A 21,909-nucleotide genomic window follows, 5' to 3' on the forward strand; every position below is an offset into this window, starting at 1 on the left:
TATGGTAACAGGATATACTGTTTGAAAGTGTTAAAACTCACGATTCTATCTGTATAACCTACTTTAAGATGCCATTGCTTTAGTGACAAAAAACAGTTTATTTTGTAACACATGAGTGGTAAAACAAGTGTGGGGGGATGTCACCTTCTCTGCATTTTGGAAATCCACATACTCCAAGAAATAAGGTAATGTCAGTGTCCCTTTCACAATAATTGTCCACTGGATCAAGTGCATGATAGGATGGAAGACAAACGTTCTCAGCATGTCTGAACCATTAAAAGTTTGTACTGCATGCCTATTGATTTTCTATCAGCCCCTAAATTTGAATAAAAAAATTGAAATTCCAAACGAGAGATATTGAGAGCATTAGCAACCCATTTATTTGCCCCCCCCCCCCTATGATATCAATCAGAATTTTTTTCTACAAATACAATCTTTTATGAATTTTGTGGACGTTTTTCTGCCATAGGTAAAATATCTCTCAAATCTGTGTCTATTTTTGTATCAAGGAAAAACAGTGCTCTTCTTGGTACTCTTAACAACCATACGTGCATTTTTATGTTCCTACTAGCTACTCAACTTAACATTTTGGTCCTATGAAAACTACCAAAATAGGCTACCATTTGTGGTAGAGCCCTAAAATATTGGCACTAAATTAGTAAAAGATTTTATTTGCAGAAAAAATTAAGATTGATACCATATTGGTGCAGAAATGTTGGTTTGTAGTAGCCTAAATGTCACTCTCGTTTAGGCCTATAAAAATAAGATGGCATGCAGTACAGGCTTTTAATGTTTTACTTACATCCTACAAAGTTTGGTGAGGCAAGGAACAATACTAATATTACTATATTAATGCCCCTGGCTTCCCAGATAAGGTGTTTTGGAGGCTATACAAATGAAATAATATCAAGGGCTGAAAGAATATGAAAACATAGGATTTAAACAGAAATTTTCCTGGAGGATGTGGCCATCAGGGAGCCCTGAGGCTCATCAGCCCTCTCAGAGACAAGGGCCTGGAATCGACTGGACACCACCACCTCTGGTGATGCCATCTGTATGTGGTGTACACACCCTTTTCTTCGCTTGCGCCCTACTGTCACCCAACTGTCCTGCCCTGCCTGGTCTGAAGTAATGGTAAATGGTTGGAATTTATATAGCGCCTTTACCCAAAGCGCTGTACAATCGATGCTTATCATTCACTCGTTCATACACACACACACCAACAGCGATGCCATGCAAGGTACAAATCAACTTGAAGTCTGCCCCCTTCCCAGCTGTGGTGTGCACACTGGTGTACACTAACCTCTGTGAAACGTAAAATGTTTTCTTTCATTATTCTGACACAAATCTCGAGTACATGATGCGCAAGGAATCTTAGCAAGCAAACTAACTCTGCGCATTGGCACTCCCTCAAGTGCGACATCACATGTATTTTGGCCCTGTGTACGTGTGTTGAGGGCTGAAGCAATTGAGCTGCTGCTGCAGAACACCAAGCAGGGTTACATATCTGATGCAGATGAGTTATGGCCACAGAACACCATACCAGGATGTTCAGGTGGTCCTGAAGCTAAGAACAGGAAGATGAGGCTACAGAGGGCACATGGTCACCAAAGCTAGATCACTGAAATTTGTAAAAAAAAAAAAAATCTGAGGAATCTTCTTCTTCCTCGCTTGGTTAGATGTCTCTCTTGATTAGATGTCTCTCTTGGTTAGCAGTCCCTCTTGGTTAGATGTCCCTCTTGGTTAGATGTCCCTCTTGGTTAGATGTCCCTCTTGGTTAGATGTCTCTCTAGGTTAAATGTCTCTCTTGGTTAAATGTCTCTCTTGGTTGCAGTGATTTCTGCCCTGCTACTTCCACATGAATCCCTGCTTTGCCTGGTCTCTTTACTGTGGAGTCATAAACACTATCCTGTTGAGTCTACAGTATCGCTGAAGCTAGAGAGGCTTGCAGGTCTGTGGATGTTCTGGGATCATTTGTGACTTTCTGGATGAGTTTTCAGTTTCCAGACTCAGATATCTGAAAAACATCCTCATCTCTTCTGGAATTTTATTTGATCATGGCAAAGTTTGCTTGTTGAAACTTTGTGTGGTGACTACTTACTCTGATGGTAAGTTTCAATATGAGCAAAGTTTTGATTCAACAGGGCTGGCTGCAATCAAGCCTAGCTGTATTCAATTAGCTGAATTTAATAATTAAATGTGTTTAATTGGTTGATTAACTAAGAGAGAAATTGCTATTTCACATGGGTGATATGGGTGTTTGATTTTTAATTAAAGTTTTGGAGTCAAAATCCTGACTTGAACCCAATAGAGATGTTGTGGGAAAACCTGAAAGGGTCAGTTCAAAAACCATCCAATGGCTAGATTGCTTTAAATTAAAGAATCCCTCCATAGCAATGTGAAAGACTGTTTTCAAATTATAGGCATCTGGTTGCAGTTATTGCTGTTGAAATTGGTGCACCTACGTTTAAGGGGGGCAATTAATTTTCATATGGATGATGTGACTGTTTCATATTTTTGTTCATAAAACAAATGAAATAATTTTAAATGTGTTTTGTGTTTACTCAGGTTCCCTTTTTCTAGCATTCTGATTAAAATGTAGGCTAACAACAGCGAAATGCTTAAAAATTGATTTATTACTCTCATTATCATTGAAATCAATGCTATGTGGTGGCCATCTTGAAAACATTCAAAACCATTTCAGGTGGTTTTCTCAATGTCAAATGACAACAAATGTGTTATGATAAAAAATTGATCGGGAAGTAGATCATCAGACAATGTGCATTTCAGAAGTGTCACATACATAACTCAATGGTGTCACACCATAACCCTGTTATCTCATCACAAAAATCAAGATGAAGATATAAATATTTTCAAAATAGCTATTTTTATGTTCAGCTATACTGTACACTGTCAGAGTTTTTAGAAAGTGTATAGTCTCCCCAAAATACCTGTCTTTAGTAATATTTCTGAGGGATTTTGTGTCAGGCCAGGTTGAAATGTTACATCTATAATGCTGGAATTGGCCATATATATAAAAATGAAAAATATATTTTTTAAATGTTTAATTGCATCTGCTAATCATATTAGGCATAGACATCATTATATTCTAAGCAGAACAATCCTATTTCAACAAACAAATTATCAAAGTAAAAATCTAAATCTAAATACATATCCCCCTATAAAAAATGGATGCTGTATTTGGATCTGCAGGGACTGTGTGATGATATTGAGTCAGCATGGACATCCCTAAGGGATGCACCTCATTGAATCCATGCCGCGAAGAATTCCGTCTCTTCTATTCTAGATTGGCATAGTTAATAAAGTGACCAATGAGTGCAGATGTTTTGCATAGGAGCCAAATATCCGATAGTAAAATTAGTGAAGGCACGTGAGAAGGTCTACCGCTTTCTTAAAATAAAAACAGAATACAAGTGGCATAAAGGTAGTGCGTTATCGCTGTTTTGTTATGTGACTTTGTCATTTGTAATTCTGTGTCTTGTCTCAGCTTGCAGTCGCCTACGGTTTTCGTGTTTACCTTAGGGAAAATACCAGTATAGCACTCGCTCTGTTAATGGTGTAATTCACGTGCCAGTACAATTCTATGAAATAAAAACACACAAATACAAGCTATCACGGCATTTTAGGATTTAATCTTTGTATAGATGTACAAAATGTAAAATTCATCATGCATATCCAATAGTTGTATAACCAGTATAACGACATGCATATATCGCACGATGCATTTACGTGGATTTCACAAGTAGGCTAATGTATAACATAACACAACATTCTTTTGAGATGGCGGATATTTTCAATTATTTTAGATTTTCCTAAAGAAATCACACCATTTAACAGCATATTCTTATTCGTGAACAAGATACAATTCACACATTGCCTAAAGGATTTGCTTGTTTATTGTGTAATAAAACTGAATAAAATTGTTTTCAGTTACCAGAAGTTGCGTTACGTTGTCCCGCGTGCGTGACTGTTAGCCTACACTTGAAGTCGGGGATACCTAAAGAAGTGACAACATATCCTTTTTTATGAGTATATTATCAACAAAAAGTGACAAAAGTAGCTATTGATAAAGGTATCAACTGCAGAGGTAGGCTAAACACGAATGTCCACACACATATCGTAGTAGGCCTAGAGAAAAAGTGACGAATCAACTTAAAACGTTTTCGTTCATTTTGTATAAGCAAAACTACCATTTGCCATACTACCTTTTACTGAACTGCGACGTACCTGTACTATATATGAACTTTTAATAACTGAGTGCTGAAAACAAGCGCTAGTATGTGATTCACATAGGATACACTATGTAAAATATGACAATACATAAAAATACAAATTGTGTTCTAAAAACAGTACACGTACAAATCGGAAGGCGAAAACTATATTGGCTAACCATGCCATTCGACATTTTTTGTTGTTGTTTTTGTTATTTTGTATTGTCCTTTCAAAGCATTTAAGCGTTATAAATTCTTAAAAATAAACAAACATGCAATAAACTTATGTATAGTCTCCATGCCCTATTTGAAATATTTTGCGAGCGAGGAATCTCAACAATATACAGTATATGGACACGACGTGACAAAATGCACAAAAATGTATGTAACCTTATTACTTTTCAGCAATAGGCTACTATGTAAGCTACATCAATGGACCATAAGTTCGAGCACACCATAACAGGCAATCCCGCTTCTGCTTGTGCTTCACTTTCCCGCCATAGAGGATAATTCGGGCATATTGTGCCTCATTGTTGTTTTCAGTTGCATCCCAGCTCACTGTCGTGTGCTTTCACGTAACGTTGCATGATCAAAGCAGCTCGTAAGAACATAAGTGGTTATTGTACCGCTGAAACATAATACGTCATAACAAAAGACGGAAAAAGGGAGACATGATTCTGGGGGTCGGTGTGCGCTCACACGGCATCTCATTGAAGGCTAATACGGTGGCTGTTACTGGATCGAATCTCACGGGTGAGCCGAGAAGCCGAGAAGCCGACCTGGCGTATAGCCTCTGCTGATACCTGATGCAGCCCTGCCAACTCTGACCTTGGCAGTCCACAGCATCGGTGACCTTCATTTCGTCAGTATTGTCCTGCCGTGGGATAGTCATACAGAGACAAAACCTTCTTGGCAATAAAACTACAGAGAGCTATATGCTTATGTATACACTGAGCTACATTATTTTTAGGACAAACACATGTTTTTCTTGATTTGGCTCTTTACCTTTTTTTATTTGTAATCAAACAGTTCAGATGTGGTTAAAATGCACACTCATATTTAAAGTTATTTTTAAACATTTTCGTTCATTTTTTTCAGGTGACTATAATGTTTGTCACATCGTTATGTTTCATAAATGAAAGCAGCCTACTCATGTTTTCACATGGTCTTTGCATGCAATGGCTGCTTGAATCAGCAATCTATAGACATCACCATGTGCTGAGTGTCTGGTGAGTATCTGCCAGGCCTGTACTACAGCGATCTTCAGCTTCTGCTTGTTTCAGGAGCTAGTTGACTTAAAGTTTCTCTCCACCATGCGAGTCACAAGGTGGATTTAGATCAGATGAAGGACTTTGCCCGTCAGTAATTTTCCAGTTTCTAGAAACTTGTCGTGCTGCTTTAGCATTATGTCTGTGATCACTGTCTTGCTGTAGGATGAAGCTCTGAAATTATTTGGAGGCATTTGGCTTGAGCAGATGAGATGCTTCTGTAGCTGCTATCAGCCTGTATTGGTGGGAGCCATACTTGCCCAAACCAGAGCATCATATTTCACAGATGAGGTTACATTACATGGCATTTAGCAGACGCTCTTATCCAGAGCGACGTACAACGAAGTGCAGATCAAACACAAGTATAAGTGCGAAGAGGACCTGAGAGGACAGTACAGTACTTTGAATCTTGGGCAGTTCATTTTGGCCTCCAAACTTTAGTCTTGTCATCAGTCTGATATAATTCAATCTTGGTTTCATCTATCTGCAAGACCTTCTTTCTGAATTCTGAAAGCTCTTTTAGGTACTTCTTATCTGTAACCAGGCCATTCTATTTTTGTAGCTAACAATTGGCTTAATAAAGGCTGAAATATGGACTTTGACCATAAGTGAATAGTTCGTCAACAAATTTAAAAATCAATGTCAGGGATTACTTGGGCAAAGACGTTTTCATATTTTAAATATTTTAAATCTCCCAGTCCGTTTTCCCTCCAGAGGCTAAATTCACGTCATGTTTCGTATGTGTGTGAACGAAATGGCACGTCCGCGGCATCGCTAACCAGCCAGCATGCATATTTTCCCATCCTCGCTACTTTGCATTAATAGTTGTTGACAGAAGCCCAACCGTACCACAGAGTAGCTCCCAGTTATTGAGATGGAACTGATTTTTTACAAATTTCTCGACCTATCATGCCGAAGACTTCATGTATTTGTCCAATGAATCATTTTACGTGATTGTCTTTTTCATTTTAATCACACGATATTGACTCAGTATGAAATAGCATTACGTTATCTGAGAATTGGAAGGTTCTAGCTGACATTTTTGACAAAAAAGAGTTGGTGTCATAAATATGTGGTTTATAGGGCAATAGATTTTCTACAAAAAAAGTATGAAAAAAAAAGTATAAATACTTAAAAGTATGAAAAAATGCAAACATTTGAAAGTCGTATCTGCTTGGAGCACATTCTCTGTGGAATCTTGAAGCTTAATATCTTAAAACTACTGAGAACACAGCTCACGATTTACTAGTTTAGGTCTATTGATGTGTTCAAATAGAATGTGTAGTTTCAGTCTAAATGGAAAATAATCTATATTGAGAATAATATTCATATTGAGCTTAGATATTACATTGTTTGTTTATATTAAGTTCAATTATTATATTCAGCGATTCTCTCCCCATCAAGAGCACATATTACATCTTGCAACGAAATTAATACAATAACATAATAATAATAATAATAATAATAATAATAATAATAATAATAATAATAATAAACATATACATCATATGCCTACCATAGTGACATACGCAATATAGTTTCATTGCGTCCTCTGTTGAATTCATGTATTTCTATAGATGGGGTATAATATTTCTAAATATAGAAGATTTTGTGCTAAACGTAAATGTAACAATTCAGCTGATATTTTAGTACTTGTATAACCATTGATATCCCTAAATCTCTCGCTGAGGTGATGCGCAGACTACATATATAATATAGGCTATGACACTTTATCATTTCCATATATCCATTAGTATTTTTGAAATTAGCAGAATTGCCGAGACTACGCTTATCCGTGTCCTGATTATAATCAAATATTTTCTTTTCGATTTCCATCAGTCTCTTTCACGTGACCACGGATTTACTGTACTGACAGCTATTACTGCCGCCATTAACTGAATATCTCCCTCTTCAAACCATTCTCTTCTACCGTTTAAACTTGTTTGAACAGTTTCGCGCACACTACTTTAGACTGAACTGTAATCGCCAGGAATGCCCTAGAACCGTACCGATGGTCTATAGTCATAGCAAAGACGTGCATCTTTTTCTGGATTTAAAATATTTGCTCTAATGTGTATATATAGGCGAAAACCTGTGTGTTTGGTTGTTCCCCGGTCTGCCCTACTCTTTCTGGGAGTTAAAACTGTTCCTATTTTACCGTGAACGCATTGAGACCTCGGAGTTTTATGTGTGCGTTTTACCAACTGAGGTTGGACAGAAATGCGAATATATTGTGACTTCCTTGAACCGTCTACCCGCTGAAACGTCTGCAGCTATCAATTTATAGACTGGCTGCCCATGGCCATTTCAGTGTTAGTTTTGGCCAAAGCACTTAAGCTATAGCAGAAGCATACCTTTTCTGCATCTAATATACATTAATTTTCTGTATCGTCATTAATTAAACAAAATCCAGTTCAATATCGAGCTGCAACATATACACTATCAAATCGCAGAAATGTCACTGCGCAAATCTGCTCAGTTGATTTTTTTTTTGTTTTTTCAGAATTGAAGATTATGATTTCTTTGACGAAATCTTTTTCATTTTCATTGTCTCCTACCCTTATTTTCGCCATTTATTATCGCAAGCGGTTAACCAAATTGAGTGCGTTCGTCAATGTCTGTCAATCGGGACCAGATCCAATCTTCCCGCAGTACAGTGGAAAAGATAATGAGCGCTTGTTGTATTAAATGGACACACTGCGCTCGGGCGTCTCCTGACCCCGGGGCGCGCGGCTAGGTCCCATTGATCATCGCCCTTATGAGATAATGCAATTACAAACATCAATAAGAAGCTGCGAGGGGGATCATTGTGTGGTGACAGTGATAAATGACGCTGCAGAAAATAGCCTGGTTTTCTCGAACAATCCTCCAGCCCAGGGGCTTTGGGGGCCGAGCTTAGTCACCAAGGAAACAGATGCCATCCAAAATGGCACTAATGTGGTACTGAACAGTTCTGCTCTTTTCCCCTTTCCACTCCTCTTTTCTACTTTTCTCTGCTCCTTTGTTTCAGCAGGCTTACCAGCTGTCACACATGACCTTTTAAATGTCTACATATCTGCGCTCAAACCACAACACAGCACTCACACCGCACTGTTATTTTAGCCATAATCTTTTATACGTTAACGATTTGATATTTATTTCCGAGTGTTGATCATTTACGTTTTTTTTTAAATCATTATTTTAGTTTAAAATATCATGATCGCAAGTTTGCCTTGGAGCTGTTTACAAAACAACAATTTAGCTGAAGCCTAATCATTTTCGGGATGAGGGTAATTAATATTTCCACGGAGAAATAAAATCACCTTGTATTTTAACATTTATATCATTGTGTTGAAGAGATTACGTTCGGGGTTATTAAGCAGTTTTGTTAATTGACATCAGTGAACAACTGATGTTAGCGGAACAACACCATGACGCCTGAAGCTGAAATATAATTATTTTAAAAGCTTCCAAGAAAACGCGATCAGATCTAACAAAACTAGCGCCGTCAATTCACTCTGAGGGAGTTTAAATGTTCATTAATGTGAGCTCATTTCAGGATGATATCACCATAAGTCATTGTGGAGTGTTGGATAATTCTGTTGAACATGAACACTTCCCAATAGTTTTGGAACTCATTAAAAAATAATTGCCCCTTTAGAGAGAACCTCGGTTAAATAGCTTGTCCCTTTGGTTCCATTTACTTCGCCAGCAGTACATTCACACTGCACCACATTAATTAGAATTGTATTAACCTGATATACTTACAGTAAGTTACTTCATATTTAGGAAGTGATTTTTTGATACAGGAAACATTTTTAATTTAAATAATATTTGTCACAATTTTGCCATTATGACTCATTTTTTTCACAAAGCAGAAATATATATATTTATTTGTCAGGTACAATGCATGGAACATTGTAACAGGTTACAATAACATGAAACAGGTGTGTTGCATATAGGATTACGAGGCTAATTTGTGATCCCTGTCCCTAGTTAGGCTTTTCTTTACATGATCATAGAATAATGAACACATTAGATTGTACATGTGTTGTGTATGTGTAGGCCTATGTGGTTGTGTGCGTCATGTGTATGTTCACATATATTCGTGGCAATATAGGTGTATGTGCATATGTCTATAGGTGTGCGTGCACAGTCTTTATGAGTATGTATATATGTGTCTGTTCCTCTATGTGTGTGTCCATGTGCATGCATGCACATAGTCTTTATGAGTATGTATATATGTGTCTGTTCCTCTACGTTTGTACATGTCCGTGTGCACAAGTGCATGATCAGCGATCAATGAGCTGTGTTTTTTTTCAGCCAGTATTTAACCTTTTCCTTAAACGTTTTCATAACAGATTGTGTTTTTATTTCAGTTGGTAGGGTATTCCAAACATGTATCCCTTTTGCTGAAAAAGATGACTGACCGAAAGTAGTTCTGTGCTCTGCCAGCCTACAGCTGCCAGTCCCTTAGTGGCGATTCTATTGGTGTTTGTTTTTGTCACATATGGACAAAGTACAGCTGGGTAAATTGTTCACACATTTAAAAATCAATTTGATAAAACTCAACTTGATTAAGCTGTCATAACTGAGCAACTTGTACTTTCAGAATTACACAGCGGTGCTGTTTCATTTGTTTTCGTGATGTAATGGGTTTGACAGTTGACTGAGAAGCCTGGCTCCATACAGTAACATAATAGAATAGGTGTGAAAATATCATGGCATGCATGAACAGTTAAGCTGCCTTAAGAGGTATGGAATGTCTTATCATTCTAAAACAGTTCAGATTTGCGTTGCATAGCTTTTTTATGTGTTTAATTATTGGGAATACAGAATCCAAAATCACTGACTTCCTCTATTTCCTCTTGATCTATTTTAATTGTAAGCGTATCTTTTGCTTTCCTTCTTATACAAAAACACATTGACACAGCCTTATAAGAGTCAAGGTTAGATGATTGTTTTGAGCTATTGGGATACACCCTCCATTTAATTTGTTAATGTCTGCTGCTGCACAAGGGGGTTTAGCTGACAAATGATTGTGTTATCAGCGTACATTTGACAACCGGCTCTTTTACAGCGTGTTGGTAAATCATTTGTGTATAAAGATCGAGCCTTGTGGAATGCCATTTCTGAATCGTCTGGAATTGAATGTGCTGCATTGATTTTAACGCGTTGCCCTCTACATTCGAGGTATGGTGCAAACCAGCCGATTGCTTGCCCCGCAAAGTTAAAAGTGATACGTTTGTTTAAAAGCACTTCAAGCCCTTCTATAAACACCTCTCCCACTACATTATCATTGTCTAATGAGTTCTTGGTGTATTCAGTGAGGTAGCAGTTGTGTTCCCTGGCCTACATCCGAACGATAAGAACTGAGATATAAACAAAAAATACTTTCTCCGACCACCCGTTCTTGGCGATATGAAAGTACAATTTATAATACGGTTACTAAGGACAAGATTTAATCCTAAAAATAAACGAATACATGAAATACATGAAAGTGTTTCTTATTATTATTATTATTATTATTATTATTATTATTATTATTATACTTTTAAAGCATATACTTACTTTTGTATGTATTATATTAATTTACAGCAAAGGTATATACACTTACATACACTTTTTTATTTCATTAGTATTTTAATTTGCTTGTTTTCAGTAATCTAATTTGTTCGTCACCTTTCTGCATTGAGACAGAGACTATCCTGGTGTAACGTTTTACATTAATTACACAAGCGCGTTTTGCATCGTGACAGTGTCGAAATAACAAAGACCGTTGTAATGAAACCACATTCTTGTGGTTTTTGTCTTGTCCTTTGAAAAATAATGTTTCACGTTGACTTCCTCTCTTGTCTTGAAGGCTTCACATTTCCAATTACCATGACTCCACCCTCCTCAGTCTAAGAAATCCAAATGGTCTGGAAACCCAAATCTGACGGGATACTTGTAATTCCGTTTTAGCGTATTAGCGTTTGAGCTCATTAGAAAAGATATTTGAGTCTTTCATTGTTTGGAAATGAGCAACTTTGATATCGATGCAACACAGAAACTATACTGCGGCTGCGCGATAATGCTGTGTACACTGTGTATATCGATGGAATTCAGCAACCCGAAGTAAACTTTGAAATAGATTTTACTTTGTTTATTAAAAGGCGGGTCACAGTCCAGGTCAGGTCATCTCCTATATTTCTCTTTAGCTAAACATTTGTAGTGTTTGAATTAATCTGAGTTGAGTATGGTCATGACTGAACTATATATATATATATATATATATATATATATATATATATATATATATATATATATATATATATGTGTGTGTGTGTATTTATTTATCTCCATTTAATAACACCGTTGTTATACAGCACTGTTCATACACCCGTTTTAGGAGATTGGAAAACCAAATGACTCAGTCACTGATTGAACCACATCTGTTTAAACTTGCCGCATTGTAAACACTTTCTCCAGGCAGGCATGATTTTGAACATTCCTTTGTGACTCTTGCCAGGAATGTAGCGCGCACGCCCCATACCCAAATGTTTGCGCACACGTGCATGCACATACATGCGCACACAAATACAAACTAGGCTTTTATAATTCTAGAATGGTCTTGAGCTACTATACCCTAGAGAGTCTTGAGCTACTATACCCTAGAGAAAAAAGTTCATTCTTTACCAATTAATTACGCAGCCTATATTAGAGGGTTATTAAAGGCAACAAGTAGTAGCCTATGTACAATTGGGTTATTGGGTTATCACAGAAAAGAGTATCTATTCACCCGAAGAGACTGGTCATTCTGAGACCTGTTGCCGTTTGCAGGGAGTTTTCCAATTAACATCGGTTATCTCCACAACAGTCCACCTACTGTAATGCATGCCCTATAGAAAATTTTGTCGTAATATTTTGTCACCGTTTTAAACAGGCTACCCAGGGTACTACTTGTACCAAGTACTTCCTCAGGTAAAGACAAATATACTTAATACAGTTACGTGCAACCACTGTCCATATATTTTAAAATTAAACCAAATAATTAATTTTAGTTGAGTTAGTTTGCTGACTAAATAGACGTTGTGGACGTTATGAAATATTTCTTCTTGCATTCCGACATTAAACAAAGTGCAATTGGAGCCATTGAAATTAAGATCTACAAAAGGTTTAGAAAATTGGGTTTGCAAATCTGCACCCAGGAGAACTACATTTAAAATTGCTTCCGAAATTAGTTAGGGTTAGTGTAGTCATAATTTACTTTTTGCTCACACGCAAAAAAAACAAAAAAAAAACTTGTCCGTAAGTGACACTTTTTCACATCCCCTAAAGATGGCAGTGAAACATGCGGTTTATCCCTGCCTGAAGCAGCGCTCTGCATGATGGCGCAATGCTCTGGAACTCAACGCTGAAGAGCTGGGAGCAGGGCAATTAAAACGTCGCCCGGGTTTCACTATCTGGAATCTCGAGTTTAAATGGTATTAATTTGGGTAGGACATTAAAAGGGGAGGGGGGATTGTGATTGTGGGAGTCTTTGCTCAACAGGCAGCCAACAACAAACACTTCGTTTATATTTTTAATTCATTAAAAAGTAAAGATAAGATTAAACTTACCCCATCTAAAATAGATGAATTATTTAACCGAAAATAAGATTTCGTTTTTTTTAACCTCAGGACTGAAATGTGATATCTCTGGGCAACAAGCAGCGTGAGAATACAGAATTGAAAACACTCTTAACCGGGCCATTGACTGCGTGCAATAAGCCGTGTTGATGCCTGGGTGCCATAAGCGGTGCTGGTGAAGTAATCTTTCAATTTCAATGTTTGTGGCAATTTTATTTTAACGGATTTTAATTCTAAACGAGGGATAATTTCATATTTATATCCGGACTCCATTCCGTTACTCCACTGCCGTTCTCCACCAGAGATCATTCCAGCATGGCATACACATTTTTACACATTAACCCCAGCCCAGAAAGCGGCGTGCGATTGAAAATGCAGATTTTCAGATATCTCATGTTTAAAAACGTGTTTAAAAGAAGGTGTTTAAAATACGAGATAACATTTTATAGGGGAGACCGGGAAACAACCAAACACTGTTAGAATAAAAAAAATATATATACACATATAAGAGCAAATATTATTAATCCAGAAAGAAGATATATGTCTTTGCTATGAATATAGACCATCGGTACAGTTCTTGGTTGTTCAGTGGACAGTAGCGGGAGTGAAACATGCTCCGACTATGGAGCAATTTGAAACAGCTCTGGGACAAGTTTAAATGACGGAAAATTGACTGGGAAAAATGCTTGGTTTCAAGTAAAAGGTTGGTGAATCCAGCATTTTTCACATTATTCATCTAATAAGTGACCTGTAGAAATGGTCTCTATACTAACCGCATATGGCAACAATAATAATGAATGTCTGGGAAGAAATTGAGCAAGTTCTAAATAGGACAGAATATGTGCATGGTACACATACAACGTCACATTAAAAGTTATTGTGGCTGATGCATTTATAACAGGCGGGGGCATGTTACAACACAGGGAACACTGATATAATACATAAGTAAAAACAAACCCATCATTCTTGCGCAAATGCAACTATGCAAAATCCCCATGTTTCAACATGTCCTGTGTTAGTTTGTGACCCGGTCTCCCTATTACTTATTGAAATAGAAATATAAGAGATATAATTTGAAATTATTTTTTAAAAGGTCCACTTTCGCCCATGTAGGCTTTGTGCCACAAGTCTCCAGGCCCAGAAAGGATATCCTCCTCTCAGCTTACCTTTCTTCCCTCTTCTTCAGCAACATGAGACGCGCCGAGCTGCGTGGTAACAGAGACATTTCAGACGGCGATTGTAACAATATTAATAATAACAATAATAATAATAATAATAATACCTTACATTTATATATGTAGGCCTAGCGCTTTCTCACTCAAAGTGCTTTACAGTGATGAGGGGGTAAACTCACCTCAAGCACCACCATGTGTAGCACCCACCTGGGTGATGTAACGGCCAGCTGATACAAAGACTGACTCTGAGAAAAATCTGTCATTGCCTATAGCAGGAGGCCTGTAGTTCAGTTGTAGTCCTGACAACAGGAAGAAACCAATTTCTTCCCCTCGAGTTAAAATTACTTATTAAGATTGTTTTTAATTCTAATTTACTTGAATAACACTTTTATGGAATGTCTTTCTATGTAAAGTGCTTTGAGTTGCCTTGTCTATGGAAACGTGATATACAAATAAACTTGACCTGACTCACTAATAAGTAAGTGGCTGTAAAAGGAGATGATAAATACACAACACCTCAATGTACTTGTATGCCAGCGAGTGTGTCTGGATGTTTGATTGGAGGTAAAGGTCTCAGGTATAACTTTTTGAAACTGCCGTTAAAGTATACAACTGCATGAACGCAATTGCCTCACTAAGAGCAGGATACATTTTTGTTTGCAGATAACCACTTAGAAACCTGTGGTAGTTGTACATATGTTATAAGAATTATAGCATGCTCTAATTCAGGCAATGTAATCACATTGTACTTATATTGGGGTTGGTTATTAAAATCTGGCCTTTTTCTTGCGATAAGTGAGGTCATCTTAAAAGTTAGCGTAATTCCAAGTAACGATTCTGTAAATCCCTTATTGAAAGCTAAACCCAAACACACATACGGAGTTGTGTAAAATGTCAACCTTTTTCAAGACAGAAAGGAGAAAATAAAAATCCTGAAGTATTTCTTTCACCAGTGCAAAGCTTCAAGTTTCTCATTCTAGAGATGGATTTTTTTTTTGCATGAATCTGACAGATTTAGTTTTTTTCAGTCTTTTTTTTCCACAAAATGTATTTATTTACAAAGTATACATAAACTCTCCCATCCTTGAAATATGAGTCTGTTAGGCCCAGGTTGAACTGTGTGCTCTATCCTCACATTTCAGACATTAACTCAAACTGTATTATGCCCCCTTCAGCCCTCTGGAACAGTGGCTGCTTCACTTCAGTAAAATGTGCAAGAAATCAAACAACTGTCTGTTGCTGAAACTGGGTGAAGGTCAGCACAAAGCACACTGCCTGTTCGACTGGACGTAGGGCCTGGTTAATGTGAGGGCACTGGATAATGCTTGGGAGTATACACACACACACAAACACACACACACACACACACACAAACACAAACACATACACACAAACACAAACGCACACCCGCATACACACAAACACACACACATACACAACACACACACACAAACACAAACGCACACCCGCATACACACACATACACACACACACAAACACAAACGCACACCCGCATACACACACATACACACACACACAAACACACACTCACACACATACACACACACAAACGCACACCCGCATACACACACAAACACACACATACACACACACAAACGCACACTCGTACACACATATACACACGCACACCCGCACACACACACACACAAATGCATGCTCACACACACACAAATGCACACACACACACACACACACACACACACATACACACACACACAAATGCACGCCTGCACGCACACACACGCACACACACACAAACGCATGCCCGCACACACCCACAAACACACAAATGCACACCTGCGCATACACACATACACACACACACACACACCCACACGGACGGACACACACACACACACACACACACACACACACACACACCCACACACACGCACACACACCTTTGGGTTCTTAAATAGCTTGCGAGAGGTTATAGGGCAGTTGCACACTCAGCATGGACGATGCAGGCCTCAGCGTGTGGCCGGTCCAGCACACACCGGTCCAATGCCCTAAATGACACACATTTAGTTTACAGAGGAAAAGTAGGGCTTATCAACTTTGGATGAATGAATGACTGGTTAATAAACTTTTTCTTTTTTGTTTGGGTAAGATGATGGGAGGTCAAAGTGTACATAAATGGCACACACATAGTGTGGAAAGAAAATATTCACATCCTTTTAAAAAAAATTATTTTAGACACAACATAATATGCAGAACCATATGATCACATTTACAATAATTAAGTCTGACTTAATTTTACAACAGTATACTCTGCATTTGCCTCTCTGCATACCCAATCTCGCCCATCCCCCAGAGTCGTCTCTCTCTCTCTCTCTCTCTCTCTCTCTCTCTCTCTCTCTCTCTCTCTCTCTCTCTCTCTCTCTCTCTCTCTCTCTCTCTCTCTCTCTCTCTCTCTCTCTCTCTCTCTCTCTCTCTCTCTCTCTCTCTCTCTCTCTCTCTCTCTCTCGCCACTTTCTTTGTGACCATGCTCCAGAGCATTGGCTTGGTCCAGATCAGTCCCCCTAATCCAGCTCCTGAGTGTATGAAGAGGGTACATGTCCGATACCACCGGAGGAAAAAGCAACATGTTTGTTGTTCATAGTGTCTCTGATTGGTAATAAACGGAGAAATCCTTTAAAAGCTAGTGAGCGTGGCTGTGCCCCACACTGGGATCTCCAGGGGCTGAGCATGGGGGGGCTGGAGGCTGAGCTGAGAGGGGCATGGCAGGGTGGGCCACTCCTGAGCGATGGGGGGCCAAGGCCCCTGCCCCAGCAGAGTGAGACTGTAGCCGGGCTGTCCCACAGACAGGCCCATGAGGCATGCCCTGCAGCCCTGCAGTCCTGCAAGGGAACGAAACAATGGTCAGCACACAGCACTGCACACTATAACCTCTAAAAAAACAACTACTGATACCTTTTTGTATTGTGATGATTTATTTATTAATTATTCAACAACGACTTTCAGAAGAAATCACAAATCAAAACAACCAAAATCAAAACAACTGCCAGGCATCCAACCTTGTGTAATTAGCTTCATGAATCCGAACACACCATGTAGTTTGGTGAAAACCCTTTACCCAATGAACATCCTCACAAACAACTGAAAAACACATGTCCAAAAAACATCCTTAACTGCACCACCAAATGTAGCTGCCATAAGCTGTGCATCAGTTAGGCTGGGTTTATGTATAATACAGGGTTGTAATGAAAGTAAAGCATCAGTTAGGCTGGGTTTATGTATAATACAGAGTCTTAATGGAAGTAAAGCATGAGCTAGGCTGGGTTCTTCAAGGATGCACTGTCCCACTGGCAATATGTCAAACCATTTTCACCATTTTTTTCACCAAACCATTTTTTTGTCTTGATTTCAAACAATGATAAAGGCACTTAATTTTGACTAATTCAGTGAACCAATACTTAATTCTGAAACAAAACAAGATTTTGAGTGAGGTACCCGCTTTTGGAGGTGAACCATAAAATGTTTTGACAAATGCACCTACAGGAAATGGGGCAAAGCGATTGAGAAATCTTTGCATTTGCTGAAAGCCTCAAAAGACAGGAAATTAAACTGATCAGCCCTACTGCTAACATCAGCCTGCTGTCCATCAAAGTATCAGCACAGATCTCTGACAACATGCTACAGGCCTGTAGGTTATATTCAGTTTGCGCAGAACAAGACTTTCCCCTTCATACCCAATTATTTGCATAGCATTAGCATGGCATATTATTATTTTGATAAATTCAACAGATACAAAATGAATAGTATATATTACATACAGCATTATGAAATGTATTCCTACAGTGAGAATAACATTGATTTGTGGGTGACAATATCATTATAGTTGTTTAATTGGTCAAATAAATTTGGACAAATATTAATAATTATATATCAGCCCATATACGTACATATTGTAGGCTATATATCTGCTTCAATGCTTTTATCCAGAATGACATACAGTAGGCCTATATTAATGAGATCATAGCAATATACACTCTATACTTTACAATATACACTTTAATGCAGGATATATCAATTAACCACACTAGTTTAAAAATTGTATGTTACATACTGACACAGTTTGTGGGCAAGCTATGTTGAAAGAGTGACACAAGATGTGATACCAAATGGGACACATTGGACATGTCGGAAATAAAGCATGCTTTAGTGCAAAATAAATATATTATCTCTAATATGCAAAATTGCCAATACACTTCAGTGTGTTAGATAGTGACATATTTACATATATAATTTGGATATCATCAATTAGCTTGGCCGAGAACTAAGCCTAATATCCTGTTCTGTAAACCTGTGCACTGTGCTCGAATGTGCTGCTCCTCCTGAGTAAGACCGTTTTGCTGGACTTAAAGCGATGGCTAGAGGTTCATTTTGAGCAAACATTCCACGTGACACTGGTTTTTGACTTTGGCTCAGTCTTGTGCTGTCTTCAAGGTTAGTTTATTACTGTAGCTCATGTGTCAGTGAGGCTTGTTTGTGTTAGGCTGGGGTTAGTGGTTCATTTATTCATTTATTCATTTATTCATTTATTAATGTAACCGGTTAGTTTATGAACAAACTGGTTAGTTTATTCATGTAACAGGTTAGTGTATGAATGTGACTGGGTAGTTATGAATGTGACTGGTTGGCGTATGAATGTCACTGGTTAGTTTATGAATGTGACTGGTTGGCGTATGAATGTGACTTGGTAGTTATGAATGTGACAGGTTAGTGTATGAATGTGACTGGTTGGCGTATGAATGTGACTGGTTAGTTTATGAATGTGACTGGTTAGATTAGGAATGTGACTGGTTGGTGTATGAATGTGACTGGTTAGTTTATGAATGTGACTGGTTATATTAGGAATGTGACTGGTTGGTGTATGAATGTGACTGGTTAGTTTATGAATGTGACTGGTTGGTGTATGAATGTGACTGGTTAGTTTATGAATGTCACTGGTTAGTTTATGAATGTAACTGGTTAGATTAGGAATGTGACTGGTTGGCGTATGAATGTAGCTGATGCATGGTCTGATTTATCAGACTTTAGAGACAGGGTCTTCACAGTCTCCCTGCACTGCTGCAGGCTGCTTTTGCCAATCAGGCTGTTGCTATGGTAACATCCCACCAACCTCATCTTGTCCTGACACCCCAACCTTTGCCCCACTTTGCCTTTTTTATTCTTTGCCTTCTCCCCCCCTCCCCCCCCCTCTCTCTCCCTTTCTCTCTTTCTCTCACCCTGTCCCTTTTCTCAGACATGTGAGATGCTTTGTGTACATGTGTGAATGTTTGCTGTAGGTAGTGTGACAGATTTACCTGTGGAACATGTATTTCTATTAGTAGCATTTTCTTGTGTTGTGAAAAACCCTAAAAGTCAGGAGTGACAGGCCATGAGAAGTGGACAGAACAACTCAAAGAAATCACACACTGGATACCACAACCTGCTTTTGTGCTGCAAGATCATAAACATGCATGGACCCCCTCAGCCTCTGCTTTGCACTGGTGAACTAGCAGAAGGTGAAGAATGAGCACTAGCTTCAAGCTATTCCCTGCTTTCCCTCTCTGCTTTGCGACTGGTTAACAGGAAGAAAGTTTATTGTTTATTTGGATTCCTGTTAGTTGTTACCAAGGCAACAACTACTCTTCCTGGGGTCCACAAAAGTGCTTAATTTGTACTTACTTCCCCCTCTGCATTGCGATTGGTTGACGAGGAGAAGGTTACATGTAGTGCCACTGCCCCTCCATGCCCATCCCACTCATCGGCCCTGGGAGGAGACACAAAGCAAGGAGAATGCTGGGAGATTAGGGGATCTCCAGGGAGAGCAGCACAGAGCGGAGGAGCAGGCTCGCAGGAGAGCCTGAGACAGGGCCAGCTCTTTACAAAGGGCTCATTCCCATTCTTTCTCCTTTTCTTTCTCTTTCTCACTCTATTTTCTACTTCTAGCTCCACCCATCAGGAGAGGCTAAAAAGAGAAGTGAGGACGGTGAAATCTAAAAGCCACGTGGCAGACGGCGACAGGTGGATCCACATGTTTGAACATTTATACGTCAGACTTTCTGAAAAAAGTATGGATGGAAAGGATGCGCTGATGTTTTCTTGCTCAAAGACTGGAAGTTCCTAACTTCTACTTCTAGTTCCCAGAAGGAACATTTAACTGGTTGGAATGTCCTTAAAGATGGACGGAAAAGTGGAGAGGAGAAAAATAAGCTCAGGAACAGAGAGAGAGGAGCAGCATGGACCCTGAAGGAGAGATATACTACACCTGTGTGACTGTGCACAGACTACGCCTGTGTGACTGTGTGAGAGAGGCCCCAGGTACCTGTGTGACTGTGTGAGAGTGGCCCCCAGGTACCCACAGGGCTGAGCGGGTGGGAAAGGGGAATAAACAGAGCTCTTACCTGGTGGTCTAATGCCCATGTGCTGTTGGCCGTCCATGACAAAGCCTCCCATTGGCTGGCCATCGGGGTTGTAGGGCGCTCCTTGGCTCACTGGAAAAGAGCAGAGGAAACTGGAGTTAAGGGATAATACCCAATGAACGAGTCAGTTATTATGAAATAACTGCCTGACAGGGCGATGCTCCGTTTACCTCTCTGAAGGGCAGTTATTTCCTCATAACTGAATTGTTCCTTGGGTAGTATCCCGGTTATACTACGGCGAACTTGCCATAGTAATTTAGCTATGGACAATTTATTTTTAGTTGAGAAACAAATGTATTAATTGAAACGGGAGAAAAAAATAGTCCCGGTTATATAACCTAAAATTGCCTGAGGCAACTAAAAGCCAACTGCACCATCGCCAAAGAAATGTTCACTCCATTGGTGAAAGGAAATACAATGCTAGGCTCTTAACTAATGTTAGCTTGCAAAATACTAGTAAGCAATTCATAAAAATGTGACACTATTCCAGACTTCAGTGCCATGCAACTGAACCAAACCCTTCCCATTTTGAACTGAAGCATAGAAAGACCTCAATATTTTGTTGATAATGGTGATCCACTGAGGCATTGTGGTGGGAAAGCTGTTGCTAACCAGAGACTACGAACCAGGCAGGCGCATATGCCTCAGCCTGCATACCAGAGTGAATAGGTGCTCTGACCATTGTGAGCTAACACAGTCTTCCAAACACAGGGACGTTGTGCAGTTGTCCTTTTCTCTATAATTATTGGTCCAATTAACATCAATCAAAGTGTTTTAGTGTCTGAGATAGTCCATAAGCAACCATAATCATGAACTACATTCCTCAGGAGAAAAACTACAATTGGATTCTGGTGGAAGCGGTTGCTTCCCTGTGTTCAGTTCGGAAGACAGCGAGTCTACAGTGAATATATTTTCACATCTCTGGGTGTGTTCCGTGTCCAAGTATATTCTTTTACACTTGCTACTTTCTGCTGTTTTACACAGTGAATTACAGACAGTAAACGTTTGATCATTCTCTCCTCACTCACTTGCGTGTTGTAGGTTATGCTAGTATTATTACCAAAGTGTTACATTATCTTTGAAACATCTCCCATGGCTATTTTTCAGAAAATGTAAAGTTTAGCTTAACTCAATGCAATGTAGTCTACAGTAATATATTTTTGTCACCAGGTCGGCGATAACCGGACTACTTGCATGAATTGCAAATCAATTGT

At 38.9% G+C, this 21,909-nt stretch overlaps 1 protein-coding gene across 1 annotated transcript in view; it reads right to left on the reverse strand.

The window, feature by feature from the left end:
- Positions 1-16,759: 16,759 nt before the first annotated feature.
- Positions 16,760-21,909, reverse strand: part of meis1b (Meis homeobox 1 b) — a 71,607-nt gene continuing 66,457 nt past the window's right edge. The window contains exons 11-13 of the mRNA XM_061228173.1: positions 20,678-20,767; positions 19,959-20,043; positions 16,760-17,125 (exon numbers count right to left, since the gene is read on the reverse strand). Coding sequence (XP_061084157.1) covers positions 19,997-20,043; positions 20,678-20,767 — 137 coding nt within the window. The 3' untranslated portion in view covers positions 16,760-17,125; positions 19,959-19,996. The remainder of the gene's footprint in view (positions 17,126-19,958; positions 20,044-20,677; positions 20,768-21,909) is intronic.

Source organism: Conger conger, chromosome 18 (genome assembly GCF_963514075.1).
Source record: "Conger conger chromosome 18, fConCon1.1, whole genome shotgun sequence".
NCBI classification, from domain to species: domain Eukaryota; kingdom Metazoa; phylum Chordata; class Actinopteri; order Anguilliformes; family Congridae; genus Conger; species Conger conger.